Here is a 14,813-nt window from a genome sequence, read left to right as displayed (position 1 = left end):
CCAAGTAAATTTGTTAGTCTCTAAGGTGCCACAAGGACTCCTCGTTTGTTTGTTTTTTTGCTCATACAGACTAACACGGCTACCACTGAAACCTGGAGGAAATGTGGATGCAAGGATCAAAGATTCACACTCAGCTATGCAGATATTCAGGGATTAGCTTCCATCAGTGTGCAGGGCTGGGGAAATCAGCAAATACAATGGGATTAAGGAAGAGCTGACAAGATCACTTTGTAGCATACAATGCTGAAAAGTAAAACAGGAACACAGCCAGCCTGCAAGTCAGCTAAATAAATGAGCTGTTTTATCTCCTCACTGTATTTGGCTATGCTGGCTCCCAGAGCTTTATTCATTGTCACAAGCATTTATTAGGCTAATGTCTACACTTGCAGAGTTTTTGCACTGTCAGTTTCACCTGTGATAGGGAACCGGTGAAAGAAAAGCCTGCTGGTTACTGTACTCACTTGCTTCCACAGGCATCAGATGATGTTTACATTTGCAGCATTTCCATCACCAATGAGCAGCGCACTGAGAGCAGCTATCCCACAGTGCAGCTCTCTCCATTTTGACGATGGGGTGGGGGAGGGAGGGAAGCTCAAGGTCCAAGTGGGGGATCCTTTGCTCTGTGGAGCAGCCATGGTCACTTGGCCAGATGAGCACTTGCAAACAAAACAGGAAAGGGAGTTTCAAAGTTTCCGAGGGCTTTACAGGGGGGAGGGCCGGACGTCTGTTTACCTGGCGTCAGAGCAGCAGAGCCTCTGGCCAGAGTGGTCACCCTAGGATATCCTCCGGAGGTTAAAAGCTGTTTACACAGGAAGAACGTGTCTCCACTTGCACATCACCGCAAAAGGATAAGCAGTAAGAACTATACACCTCTCGTGGAGGTGGTTTTCTGTTTGGGGTGAAACTTCTGAGTTTCACCGCAAAAAGTCATTGGCAAGTGTAGACACTCCCACGGTTTTTGAGCAAAAAAGGGACTTTTTGTGCTTTAAATGGCAAGTGTAGACATGCCCTTAGGCATAGAATCATAGAATATTAGGGTTGGAAGAGACCTCAGGAGGTCATCTAGTCCAACCCCCTGCTCAAAGCAGGCCAACACCAACTAAATCATCCCAGCCAGGGCTTTGTCAAGCCGGGCCTTAAAAACCTCTAAGGATGGAGGTTCCACCACCTCCCTAGGTAACTCATTCCAGTGATTCACCACCTCCTAGTGAAATAGTGTTTCCTAGTATCCAACCTAAACCTCCCCCACTGCAACTTGAGACCATTACTTCTTGTTCTGTCATCCGCCACCACTGAGAACAGCCGAGCGCCATCCTCTTGGGATCCCCCTTTCAGGTAGATGAAGGATACTATCAAATCCCCCCTCACTCTTCTCTTCTACAGACTGAATAACCCCAGTTCCCTCAGCCTCTCCTCCTAAGTCATGTGCCCCAGCCCCCTAATCATTTTCGTTGTCCTCCGCTGGACTCTCCAATTTGTCCACATCCCGTCTGTAATGTGGGGACCAAAGCTGGACACAATACTCCAGATGTGGCCTCACCAGTGCCGAATAGAGTGGAATAATCACTTCCCTCGATCTGCTGGCAATGCTCCTACTAATATAGCCCAATATGCCGTTGGCCTTCTTGGCAACAAGGGCACACTGCTGACTCATATCCAGCTTCTCATCCATTGTAATCCCCAGGTCCTTTTCTGCAGAACTGCTGCTTAGCCAGTCGGTCTCCAGCCTGTAGCAGTGAATGGGATTCTTCCATCCTAAGTGCAGGACTCTGCACTTGTCCTTGTTGAACCTCATCAGATTTCTTTTGGCCCAATCCTCTAATTTGTCTAGGTCACTCTGAACCCTATCCCTACCCTCCAGCGTATCTACCTCTCCCCCCAGCTTAGTGTCATATGTGAACTTGCTGAGGGTGCAATCCATCCCATCATCCAGATCATTAATAAAGTTGTTGAACAAAACTGACTCCAGGAACGACCCCTGGGGCACTCCGCTTGATACCGTCTGCCAACTAGACATTGAGCCATTGATCAGTACCCGTTGAGCCCAACAATCTAGCCAGCTTTCTATCCACCTTATAGTCCATTCATCCAATCCCTACTTTGTTAAATTGCTGGCAAGAATACTGTGGGAGACCGTAACAAAGGCTTTGCTAAAGTCAAGATATATCACATCCACCGCTTTCCCCATATCCACAGAGCCAGTTATCTCATCATAGAAGGCAATCAGGTTGGTCAGGCATGACCTGCCCTTGGTGAATCCATGTTGACTGTTCCTGATCACCTCCTTCTCCTCCAAGTGCTTCAAAATGGATTCCTTGAGGACCTGCTCCATGATTTTGCCAGGGACTGAAGTGAGGCTGACCAGTCTGTAGTTCCCCAGGTTCTCTTTCTTCCCTTTTTAAAATATGGGCCTTTTTACCTTTATTTACCTTTTTCCTATCGTCCAGGACCTCCCCCGATCGCCACAAATTTTCAAAGATAATGGCCAATGGCTCTGCAATCACATCAGCCAACTCCCTCAGCACCCTTGGATGCATTCGATCTGGACCCATGGACTTGTGCATGTCCAGCTTTTTAAAATAGTCCTTAACCTGTTCTTTCACCACTGAGGGCTGCTCACCTCCTCCCCATACTTTGTTGCCCAGTGCATCAGTCTGGGAGCTGACCTTGTCTGTGAAGATTGAGGCAAAAAAAGCATTGAGTACTTCAGCTTTTTCCACATCATTCGTCTCTATGTTGCCTCGCCATTCAGTAAGGGTCCCACACTTTCCCTGACCACCTTCTTGTTGCTAACATACCCGTAGAAACCCTTCTTGTTACCCTTCACATCCCTTGCTAGCTGCAACTCCAATTGTGCCTTGGCCTTCCTGATTACAGCCCTGCATGCTCGAGCAATATTTTTATACTCCTCCCTAGTCATCGGTCCAAATTTCCACTTCTTTTAAGCTTCCTTTTTGAGTTTAAGCACACCGAAGATTTCACTGTTAAGCCAAGCTGGTCGCCTGCCATATTTGCTATTCTTTCTGCATATCGGGATGGTTTGTTCCTGTGCCCTCAATAAGGCTTCTTTAAAATACAGCCAACTCTCCTGGACTCCTTTCCCCCTCATATTAGCCTCCCAGGGGATCCTGCCCATCAGTTTCCTAAGGGAGTCTAAGTCTGCTTTTCTGAAGTCCAGGGTCCATATTTTGCTAATCTCCTTTCTTCCTTTTGTCAGGATCCTTAACTCAACCATCTCATGGTCATTGCTGCCTAGGTTGCCACCCACTTCTAGTTCCCCTACTGCATCCATCCCTGCAGTATAAAAGGAACTCCTACAAGGTTCCAAACATCTATGGCTACGTTTCTGAGTGAAATGCACACTGACACTTCAGTAATAATTTACTTTTAAGCACCTTTCGACTCTCAGCCCCTCACTCCCAACCCCACACACACCCTAGGGTGGAAAGCAGGCAGCTGTTTAACAGCACTCTGTAACATTCATTAGGAAAAGAAGTGAAGATTATAGTATCCAATTGAAGCTGCAAGGGGACTGCATTTCAGTTTGAAGAATATAAATATCAGAGTTGGAATTTGGTGTGTACACCAGGCTACAATTCCTGAAAATCCCATGACAGATTTAGAACACAAGGAACTTGATTTTATGTCTCAGCCAGAATAAGTTACCTCCAACAGTACAGTGCCCACTCACAACATGCTGGGACATTAGTTCAGTACCGACCATGAATGCCAGCTATTAAATCCTCAACACTATGCACTGGATCAACTAGATGTTCAGTGGAGGCTTCTAGGAGCAGAGTACTAACTCTAGTCATCAACAGTGGGAACAAAACCGTGTCCCTGCCCTTCACAGATTTTGTGGTTTAAAGGGACATTGTCAGTTTACAGTTATGTGTTGTGAACAAGCACTTTTCAAAAACCGGATACTAATACCGTAGATTATTAAAAATTAAATAACTGTAATAATCCAGTTTATCTGTCACTATTTACACCGCTTACTATGACAATTCTCTTAGTTTAGTGAATTAAAATCAATTAAGTCAGTTTCACTAACTGAGATTATCTATATGCAGAAAGAAAGAAGCCAATGAGGCTCTGCAGCCTGAGTCTTTTAATAAGGTTTCTATGCCTTCTGCAGCTAATTTCACTCAGATGAGATCCCAGCCCATGCAGCTGGCTGACTTCCCCAGTGAGAAGCAACAGCCTTCCCCAAACTACAATTTAATCTTTAATTAACTTCATCTCATTCCTCCATTGTAATCACTGCAGTGAAAACCCATACCTGCTATTTTTTCTTTGCTCAAGGAAGACAGTTTTAACCAGTTCCCTCTAAAGGCTAGATACTTGAAGCAAAAACACAGATTGACAGAGCCAGAAGAGTACCCAGAAGTCACCTACTACAGGACAGGCCAAACAAAGAAAATAACAGAACGCCACTAGCCGTCACCTTCAGCCCCCAACTAAAACCTCTCCAGCGCATCATCAAAGATCAACAACCTATCCTGAAAGATGATCCCTCACTCTCACAGCTCTTGGGAGACAGACCAGTCCTCGCTTACAGACAGCCCCCAAACCTGAAGCAAATACTCACCAGCAATCACACACCACACAACAAAAACACTAACCCAGGAACCTATCCTTGCAACAAAGCCCGATGCAAACTCTGTCCACATATCTATTCAAGTGACACCATCATAGGACCTAATCACATCAGCCACGCCATCAGGGGCTCATTCACCTGCACATCTACCAATACGATATATGCCATCATGTGCCAGCTATGCCCCTTTGCCATGTGCATTGGCCAAACCGGACAGTCTCTACGCAAAAGAATAAATGGACACAAATCTGACATCAGGAATCATAACATTCAAAAACTAGTAGAAGAACACTTCAACCTCTCTGGTTACTCAGTAACAGACTTAAAGGTGGCAATTTTGCAACAGAAAAACTTCAAAAACAGACTCCAACGAGAAACTGCTGAACTTGAATTAATATGCAAACTAGATACTATTAATTTTGGCTTGAATAGAGACTGGGAGTGGCTGGGTCATTACACAAATTGAACCTATTTCCCCATGTTAAGTATCCTCACACCTTTTTGCCAACTGTCTGAAATGGGCCATCTTGATTATCACTACAAAAGGTTTTTTCTCCTGCTGATAATAGCTCATCTTAATTAATTAGTCTCTTAGAGTTGGTATGGCAACGTCCACCTTTTCATGTTCTCTGTGTGTATATCTTCTTACTATATGTTCCATTCTATGCATCTGATGAAGTGGGCTCTAGTCCACGAAAGCTTATGCTCAAATAAATTTGTTAGGCCATGGCTACACTTGCAGATGTAGAGCGCTTTGGGTTAAACCAGCCTTCAGAGAGCGCACCAGGGAAAGCGCTCCAGTCTGTCCACACTGACAGCTGCAAGTGCACTGGCGTGGCCACTTCGCAGCACTTGAAGCAGCATTTGGAGCGGTGCACTATGGGCAGCTATCCCACAGAGCACCTCTTCCCATTCTGGCGCTGTGGCTTGTTCGAAGGGGGCATGGGGTGCAGGGCTTCTGGGTTCTGTCCCAACACCCCATGATGCATCGCTTCGCATCCCAGCAATCCCTGTGTTTCCATCCACATTTGGCGCCATCTTTCAACGGTTTCTGTGCAGAGTGCGCTTTGTCTTCCCTTTCGGTCTGCGGGAATGGAGCCCAAACTGCTGCGGAACATGCTGACGAGTCTCGCCAGCATGTCTCGTTTGGCAGTCGAGTTACTTCTTAAGATCCAAAGTGACAGTGAGGAGTCCGACGATAATATCAAGTCGTGTAACGCATACGACACGAAATTGCTTCTCATATTCACGGACATGCTCTCCACCGTGGAACGCCGCTTTTGGGCTTGGGAAACAAGCACTGAGCGGAGGGATCACATCATCCTGCAAGTCTGGGATGACGAGCAGTGGCTGCAGAACTTTCGGATGAGAAAAGCCACTTTCATGGGACTGTGTGCTGAGCTCGCCCCCACCCCGCGGCACAAGGACACGAGATTGAGAGCTGCCCTGCCGGTGGAGAAGTGGGTGGCTATTGCAATCTGGAAGCTGCCAACTCCAGATAGCTGCCGATCGGTCGCTAACCAGTTTGGAGTGGGAAAGTCGATGGTTGGAATTGTGTTGATGCAAGTTTGCAGGGCCATTAATCGAATCTTGCTCAGAAGAACTGTGACTCCAGGTAACGTGCATGACATTGTGGCTGGCTTTGAACAAATGGGTTTCCCTAACTGCGGAGGGGCGATAGATGGGACGCATATTCCTATTCTGGCACCAGCCCACCTCTGGGTTTCTGTGCCTTGGGGAGAGCCAACAGCTGCAGGGGGCACCTACACTGAACACTGTCCCAACATTCTCCACAGGAGTTCATCCTGGAAGATATCTCGCTGCTGAGGGTGACCAGGGAAGCAAGGGAGGGTCTTCTCCTACAATGTGGCTTCCGCCTTAGCCCATACGCAGCTTGCCTGTGGCCGCAATGGTCCCCCCGCCCCTCACAGCACAGTGGCGCAGACACGTTAGCCTGACTGGAACAAGAACCACGCTGGCTCTCCCAATAAACCTGTGCAGGCGCATTGCTCATGTTCTGGCTGAGACTTTTGAAGAGATCACCGATGCCGATTACCGCGATGTGATAAACCACATCAATGCGCTATTCCGCATCTAGGCATGCATGCAGCCCTTACTCTCCTCGCCCAAAGAGCCCGTACCTAAAAACTTCCTTCCTGAAAAGACAGCCGCTTACCAGGAACCTCCTCTGTTGTTTGTCCTTCCCCAAGCACCGGACGCTGCGACTGGCTGCCTTCCTCCTGGCTCGAGAAGAGCTCCTGGCTGCATGCATCTAGGGATTCCGGGGTGTCTCCCCCCGCCTCAGCACCATCGCTCGTGCTTTCCTCCTCCTCCCCCCCCCACCCTTGCTGTGCTGGGCTCGGAAGTGTCCATGGTGGTCGTTGCAGTGGAGGTGGGATCGCCCCCAAGTATCACGTCCAGCTTTTTGTAGAATTTGCAGGTCGCGGGGGCAGCACCGGAGCGGCCGTTTGCCTCGCGGGCTTTGCAGTAGGCATTCCGCAGCTCCTTTACTTTAACCCGACACTGCACCGCATCCCGGTCATGGCCCCTGTCCATCATGGCCCTTGAAATGTGCCCGAAGGTATCGTAATTCCTACGACTGGAGCACAGCTGGGACTGCACAGCTTCCTCCCCCCAAACACTGATGAGATCCAGCACCTTGCCATTGCTCCATACTGGGGATCGCCTGGCGCGTGGAGGCACAGCCTCCTGGAAAGATGCGCTGAGAACACTCCACACCTGGCTGAGCAAACAGGAAGGGGATTTTCAAAATTCCCAGGGAATTTAAAGGGCGGGTCTGACGCTTGGTCACCTGAGGACAGGGCAGAAGAGTTCAAAAGTGATGACCAGAGTGGCTAGAACAGGCATTGTGGGACACTTCCGGAGGCCAATCAGAGCGTATTAGGTGTCCACACTGGCGCCGCAGCACTCCAGCGAGAGCACAACAAATGTTATTCCTCTCGGGGAGGTGGAGTACCAGGAGCGCTCCAGCCGCAGAGTCAGAGCGTTCTACGTGCCTGGCCAGTGTGGACGGGGAGTGAGGTAGAGCGCTCTTGGCGGCTTTATTGCGCTATAATGCGCAAGTGTAGCCAAGGCCTTAGTCTCTAAGGTGCCACAAGTACTCCTGTTCTTTTTGTGGATACAGACCAACACGGCTGCTACTCTGAAACCAGACCTAACATAATCATCTATCCAAATAATGACCCAGCCCAACCCCACTTTGCTTGTGAGCTCTGACAAGACCATCACACAAGGTGCTACTATGTCTGTAGAGCATTGATTAAGGATAAAAGTAAATGCTTCCCCAATAGTACAACTTGATTTCATAGCAAGATTTGTTTGAAATACATTTTGGAAGCAAATAAGCAATAGAACAACAAACAAAACAGGAACTTCATGGCCCACACAGAGCTCCCAGAGATATGCAAAAGATTAGGAGTCCCCTCCCACAAAAAAAGATCCATGCCATTGTCAGCTTTTAGCTGGACTACAGCAATGCAATATACTTGGACATGAAACTGTCAGCTCTTAGGAAACTCCAGTTAGTACACAGCACAAACACCTCAACAACACAAGTTAGCATTAGCACATCACAACTGTCATCTGCTCTCTCCACTAGCTTCCTATAGAACACTGAGTCAAATTCAAGATCTCTGTCCTCTTCAAGGTGCTAGAGGGTCTGGACCCAGTATATCTAAAAAAATTTGTCTAATGTTCCAGGATTAGGACCATGATAGACAAATCTGCTGCTCAGGCACAATGGAGCTGTTCATTGCCAGGGTAAACTTGTCTGTGCAGGAGACAGAGCTAAGGCTGAGAAATGAACTTCCACAGGATCGAAAAACAACCTCAAACCTCAACACTTTCCATTCCTTGTCATACAGCACAGCAGCCAAAATAAATGCAGAAACAATTTTAAAAAAAAACTCACATTTTTTTCCCTTGCACACACACACATACACACACAAAAAGGGGGGGGGGAGGGAGGCCACACATAGCAAATGCTTATCACACTGCTTTATGCTCTTAGGCAAAGCATTCAGGTACTACAGTGATGAGGGCAGTACAAGAACCTGAATAGAATAGATGTGGCCTTATGGTTGCTAAAAAATGTTTAAACTGCTCCCACTGCAGAAGATCAAGATGGAAATATCTGGTAGATTATTCAGTCCATCCTCTGAGGAAAAAAAACTCACAGTAGAAAGCCAACTGTGTCCCCTCACAGCCTAAATCAGTCTCCTTGTCTCAGCAAAATGCTGAATGATACAATGACACCTGTGTCACGTCCCAGGATGTATTTATTAGCGTAACTGAAGCAGTAGCATACATAATCTTTTTCTGGTTGTTGAGGGGTTCATTTAACTCAATAAGGGTTTGTAGAATGACATTACTGAGCTAATAAACAATGCAATTCCTACCACCCTGTTACACAACCAAGTTTATGTTAGCACTCGTTTCTGCAAATGCAGTAATTAATATCCCTCTACAAAGTGGCTTATGCTAAAATCCCACCTCTTTTCCTACTGTAGTGTTTATGTGATTACCAGTGTGCATCTAATAAGTTTTCCCCAACAGATACTTTGACCTAAGGGACACAACCAGTATATCAGGCTAGGTGATATTCATGAGTCTTGGCTGTCCAATACCTTTGAAAAGTGATTCTCAACCATGCAAACACAGATAGGCCTTTTGTAGGCAGCCTGTTTAAAAATACATAAATATATCTGCTATAGAGCATAACTATGGCACACTCATTATTAAAATCATCAAAATGGGCAGATACAATTCACGTCAAACAGGCTGGTCAATGTCCCTTTTTAACAACACAATACTTCTTTCCTTTACAGGACAGAGACTGTTTCTGACATAGCTGATGTCAGCATTATACAGGAAGAGATTGCAGATGTGTCCACAGCCCATTACAGTAGATGCAATTAGTTATCCACAAATAAGAGACAAATCCCCTCAGCCTGTAGAGAACTGGAGTCTACAGTAAAGGTCACAGTAACGCACATCAGGAGCATGATTAGGTTTAAGAAATACTGCTAGATGGTTCATGAGGAAATATTGGTATAATCACACCATAAAATAAGTGGTCCAAAGTACATTTTTTAAGCAACACAGTGAACTATTTTAAAATGGATGATTATGGCAACACATATCTTCTATACTTCCTTTCTCTAACAGCATATTCATGTTAACAGATGTTTAGTTTTGCCCCTTAAAATAAATATTGTTAGTTGTACAATACACACCTCAAATAAACATGTCATGGGCTAGCTACTTACAAAATCAACTCAATATCAATGTCAGGTTTTGATCAGAGAAGAATCATTTCTTGTTCTGCACCTTACCTGCGCATTGGCTTTCCGTCCATGCACCGTGAAGAGAAGCCTGCACCTTACACTTCAAGACCTGACCTAAGGGGAGAAAAAAAAGGATGAAAAAAGTGAAAGTATGTCCTATTTCAGCTCTTCACCATGATACAAACAATAACTAATCATACCCAAATAGTATGACTAGAAGCCCTTATCCAGCTGCAAAATTCACAATCTCACTAAACAATGGCTGGGTTACAGAGAATAAGACAGAAGAAAAGTTAAGCACCTTACAAATAATGAGTTTAATACATTTAGCACAGTGATGGTGTAGACAAATGTGACACCCATCATGCGCTCAGTAAGCTGCATACTACGCTGGACACTCTAAACAATTTTATCAAGGAAGGAAAGGTTATCTAGGACACTGGGGGGTGGGGAATGGGATGTTTCTCTCACACTTCCAAAAAACTGCCAGAAAATATTTATACTTCACACACTTACGAGAAAAAGATGGCACCCATTAAACAGTACAGCACTGACCTAGGGTCAGTATTTGGTATAAGATCAGGTTAGGGTCTGGACAACTGTATGTCCCAGAGGTAAGAGGAATGCTAACAAAGCCACATATCCACAGAATAAATAGATGAAGTTGCATGATACTGTAACTCACTTTCCAATTCTATTAAATGTATATTTACTTTTTAGTAGAAGCAACAGTTACATACTTTGTACTCCTCAGACTTCCAATTCTAATGCTGAATACACCCTCTTTTTACAGGAACACTTGTCAACTAGATTATTTTAAAAAATGACTAATATAATGAAACTCCGCTTTCTGATACAGCTTCCTTTAAACCAGTGGTTCTCAAACTTTTGTACTGGTGACCCCTTTCACATAGCAAGCCTCTGAGTGCAACCCCCCCTTATAAAATAAAAACACTTTTAAATATATTTAACACCATTATAAATGCAGGAGACAAAGCGGGGTTTGGAGTGGAGGCTGACAACTTGCTTTTCAATCTTAGTAGGTAAAAAGAATCTATAGTAGGTACAAAAAAGAAGTGCAATGTTCATGTTTCTTTTAAAATAGGAACATCAAGCCAATATATAAACTAAACTTTACGGAAACACCAAATACTCCCTCTGTATTGTGGTGTTTCATAACAGCCTTTAACATTTGAACTCAAGAAGCAAGAGCAGTATAACAATACTTTCGAATTCCATAGCACCTATTCAAGAATCAAAGAGCACTTCACAAACAATCAAGATGCACAACATTGCTAGGAGACTGGAAAGCAGTAAATTATACCATCTACAAGAGAAGACATCCTCAGCATATGAAAAAAGCTTCAAAAGGATGGTCTTGTGGTTAAGGCACCAGACAGGAACTCAGGAGATCTGGACACAATTCTCCGCTCTGTCACAGATTTCCTTTATGACCAATCTGTGCCTCAGTTCTTTATATGTAAAATGGGCATAATAATAATTCCCTAACTCCTGTATATATTAAAGGTTTAGCTTTACATATTGTTTTTGCGGCCTAATTTATAAAAATCTTGTATGGTCAGATCAAGAAACAATCATACGTATATTCCATCAACATGATATATTATGAACGCATAGGGAAAATTTAATATTTTGCCCTAATGAGGTTGTTGATTAATCAAGATGATGTTTAGATTTGCTATCTTTAGTTTTGCAGGCTTCTCAAATTATCAGTACCTATTTATTATTTGCTAATAAATGTGACTAATAAATCTTTTGGAACCTATTCCTGGGGGGTGTTGAGCACATGCAACTCTAATGCAACGTGTGAAACACTTTTCACATGCATGAAGGGGCTTCAGAGAATTATAAAGATCATTCCACTACAAGATTAACAGTACTGGATGTCATGAATCACCTGTATACATTTAGATAAATGGGCATGTCTACACCTGACCCTTTTACAGGAATGTGAATAGAAGATGTTCACAGTATGCTGCAGGCATTTTGTACAGTAAACAGGCTATGTTCTTCACAGTCCTTTTGTGTTTGTGTCAGAATTAATCCCCTCAAAATAACATTAAAATCAAGAAAATAAATTTCTGTACAATTTTGCTACAATGTCCCTGATTTAATGTCCTCACTGGGATAGTAACACCAAGTAATACTTAGTCCCATTTGTTGTTCCATTCAATTAATAGTGTTCTTTTCTCTCTCATAGTGGCCCCAGCTCCAGGATATACACAGATATAGCTATATAGCAGATATATGCTGCTGTTTTCATGGATAAACATAGCTGGTTTTCTATCACCTCCTGATACAAGATGTTCCTTTTGCATCACGTCATGCATAAGACGTGACATGAAACAAAAAGAAGTCAGCAAGAGAACTAGCAAATAATGTTGTTGAAATATAGAAAAGCAACTTAAACAACATTATTCCCTGCATCCCCCAGCCTCCAAAAGAATACTGGATCAGGCCCCTAGGCGCATCATCACTCCTCATACCTCATCAATAAGAAGGTTTAAATCTCTATGCCTCTGTTTCCCCATCTGTAACACTGGGGGAGGGGAGGGAATTTCAAAGGCACAAACAGCAGTTAAGAACTTAAATGTATTGACTTCCAATGTGAATGAGCCCCCTAACTACCATCTTGCCTCTGAGACTCTCCGCAAAATCAGGTATTCATCTCACCGTGATGCTGGATAATTTGTTCACATTTGCAAGGCAGTATGGTGAGCCCAGGATGGGAGGTGCACTCAGATACCATCAGTACCCTCAAGACACAGACAAGGCTCCAGCGTGATCCACTGTCTATTCCCAACCAGTCCAAGCGGGGGGAGGAGGGGTCGGCAAACGGATGCATTGGGAATTTTAAGGGATTACAATTGAAGATGGAAAGCCCCTCCCCCCCCCAGCCCCGACCCTGCACCCCAGGCACCCTGCTCCTCCCCCTACTCCCTTCCCCCAGCCCCGACCCTGCACCTCGCCCCTCATCCCCGGCACCCCCTCCCCACCAAGTCCCAGCCCCTAGGCCCGGCCCCCCGCCATCCCTTGCGGAGGCCTGACCCCCTCGCTCGAACGGGGGGTGGGGGGAGTCTTCCCCTGAAGGAGCCACGGCCTGGGAGGCTGTAGCCGGTGGAGGAGGGACCCGGACCCCCGCCCTGTCACTCACGGGCGCGGGGTCTGTGCCTGCGGGTGCTGCTGCTGCGGGTCCCGGAACAGCGAGTAACCAGCCCCCTCCGCCCGTCGGCTCCGCCAGCAGGACGCGGTCCGGCCTCCCCAGCCTTCCCCCCGGAACCGCAGCCGCGGACACCGCCGTTCCGGGCTCAAACCGGCCCGCCCCCTTTCCTCCCCCGGGGATGGAGGCTCAGGGGGCCCAATGGCGGGACCAGGCTGAAGGCGAACGCCTGGCCGTCATGGCAGCGGACTGCGCTAGTATCGCCCTGAGTTATCACGGCACCACCATGAAGTGTCATGTAAAGCCTCCTGGCAGTGGGTCACCGCCAAATAAGGTGGCCAGCAGTCCCTTATTACAAGGATGTCCTTTATTTTTTCATCTCTGAACAAGATCGGGAGTTATTGAGTGCTGCAAAAAGCAGCAAGAAATACCCCACGCGAATGTAGGTGAGTACTGCTTATTATATTATTAATTATTATTATTATTTTATTGATTGATTATCATAATAATGTTGGGAGGAGCAGTGGGGTGAGAGTGCTAAAAAAACAGTCCCTTATTTTTTGAAATGGCAACCCTACTGTCAAGTGTCGCTGTGTCACAGCAACAGTCACCACCAAGTATTATGGTAATGGGTCACCTCCAAATGTTACAGCAAAGTGTCATGATAAGAGGTCACTGTAAAGTGTCACTGTATCATGGCAATGGGTCACCACCAAGTATCATAGTGTCCTGGAGAAGCGTTCACCTCACAGCAATGCATCCCTCCATCATGGAAGTGTGTCATGGAGAAATAGTCACACCAAAGGGTCATAATCCCATAACAGAGCATCACCAGGCCACAGGAAAGCATCATAGCAAAGTAGCACCACATCACGGTGAAGTGTCACTGTGTCATGATAAAGCATCACAGCGAACTGTTGTGGAGAAACATCCCAATGAAGCATCACCATGTTGGGGCAAAGCATAGCCATATCACGGTGAAGTGCCACCAACCCACAGTGCAAAATGTCACCAAATGTGGCTTAATGACTCAGCACTCCTGATGACAAGAATTCAGAATAATAAAATGCAGGGTCACATATTTTTTTTAAACATTCAAAATGTGTAGGCATGTTCAGGCTACATTAGGATCCATAATTATGAAGCTTGGCACATTTTCACTTATTTAAAGTGGGATGACCCTGGAAATTTTGGGGACAGGTGGGATTTCTTCCTGTTTGCTAGGTAAGAATTATTATCCCCATTTTGCGGATGAGGAAATGGAGGCATGGACAATTTACGTGACTGGCCCATGATCACACAGTGAGTTAGTGATAGAGCCAGGTATAGAACTCAGGACTTAGTCCAACATTCCAGCACAATCCAGCAGCCTAAGTAAACCTGAACTAATAATATTTTAAATTTCTAGAGCACCATTCCTCCCAAAGAATATCAAAGTACCCTACAAATTGCAACCTCTGCAACAAGTGTGTTGTGTTTTTTATTCTTTGCCTATCAGAATAACTCAAGATGCTCAGAATGACTCAAGACAATTCCCATCTCCACACCAGGCAATAACACTGATGAGAGAATAGCAGATTTGTGTTGGGTCAAAAATGAAAGAAGAGCAGTTGCAAGACCTCATGTCAGTGTACTTCAACTGGACTCTGATTCTACAAAGACTTCTGCTCCTTCCTAAGCATGACAACCCTTTTCAAAACAAATGTGGGGCAGATCATTCAGCCCT

At 45.4% G+C, this 14,813-nt stretch overlaps 1 protein-coding gene across 4 annotated transcripts in view; it reads right to left on the bottom strand.

The window, feature by feature from the left end:
• The window catches only part of LOC112107368 (kelch-like protein 20), a 42,110-nt gene extending 28,945 nt beyond the window's left edge, over positions 1 to 13,165 (bottom strand). For 2 of the 4 annotated variants that reach the window (XM_024201032.1, XM_024201029.2), the window contains exons 1-2: positions 13,082 to 13,165; positions 9,955 to 10,020 (exon numbers count right to left, since the gene is read on the bottom strand). In XM_024201032.1, coding sequence (XP_024056800.1) covers positions 9,955 to 9,977 — 23 coding nt within the window. In that variant the 5' untranslated portion in view covers positions 9,978 to 10,020; positions 13,082 to 13,165. Of the gene's footprint in view, positions 1 to 9,954; positions 10,021 to 12,600; positions 12,721 to 13,081 lie in introns of all 4 variants that reach the window. The other 2 variants (XM_024201030.2, XM_024201031.2) reach the window with 2 other exon arrangements.
• Positions 13,166 to 14,813: the final 1,648 nt, after the last annotated feature.

Source organism: Terrapene carolina, unplaced genomic scaffold, assembly GCF_002925995.2.
Source record: "Terrapene carolina triunguis isolate 2854851 unplaced genomic scaffold, T_m_triunguis-2.0 Scaffold210, whole genome shotgun sequence".
Taxonomy (NCBI): domain Eukaryota; kingdom Metazoa; phylum Chordata; order Testudines; family Emydidae; genus Terrapene; species Terrapene triunguis.
Note: the sequence above shows the minus strand (reverse complement) of the source record. Positions and strands in the feature narration are given on the sequence as shown.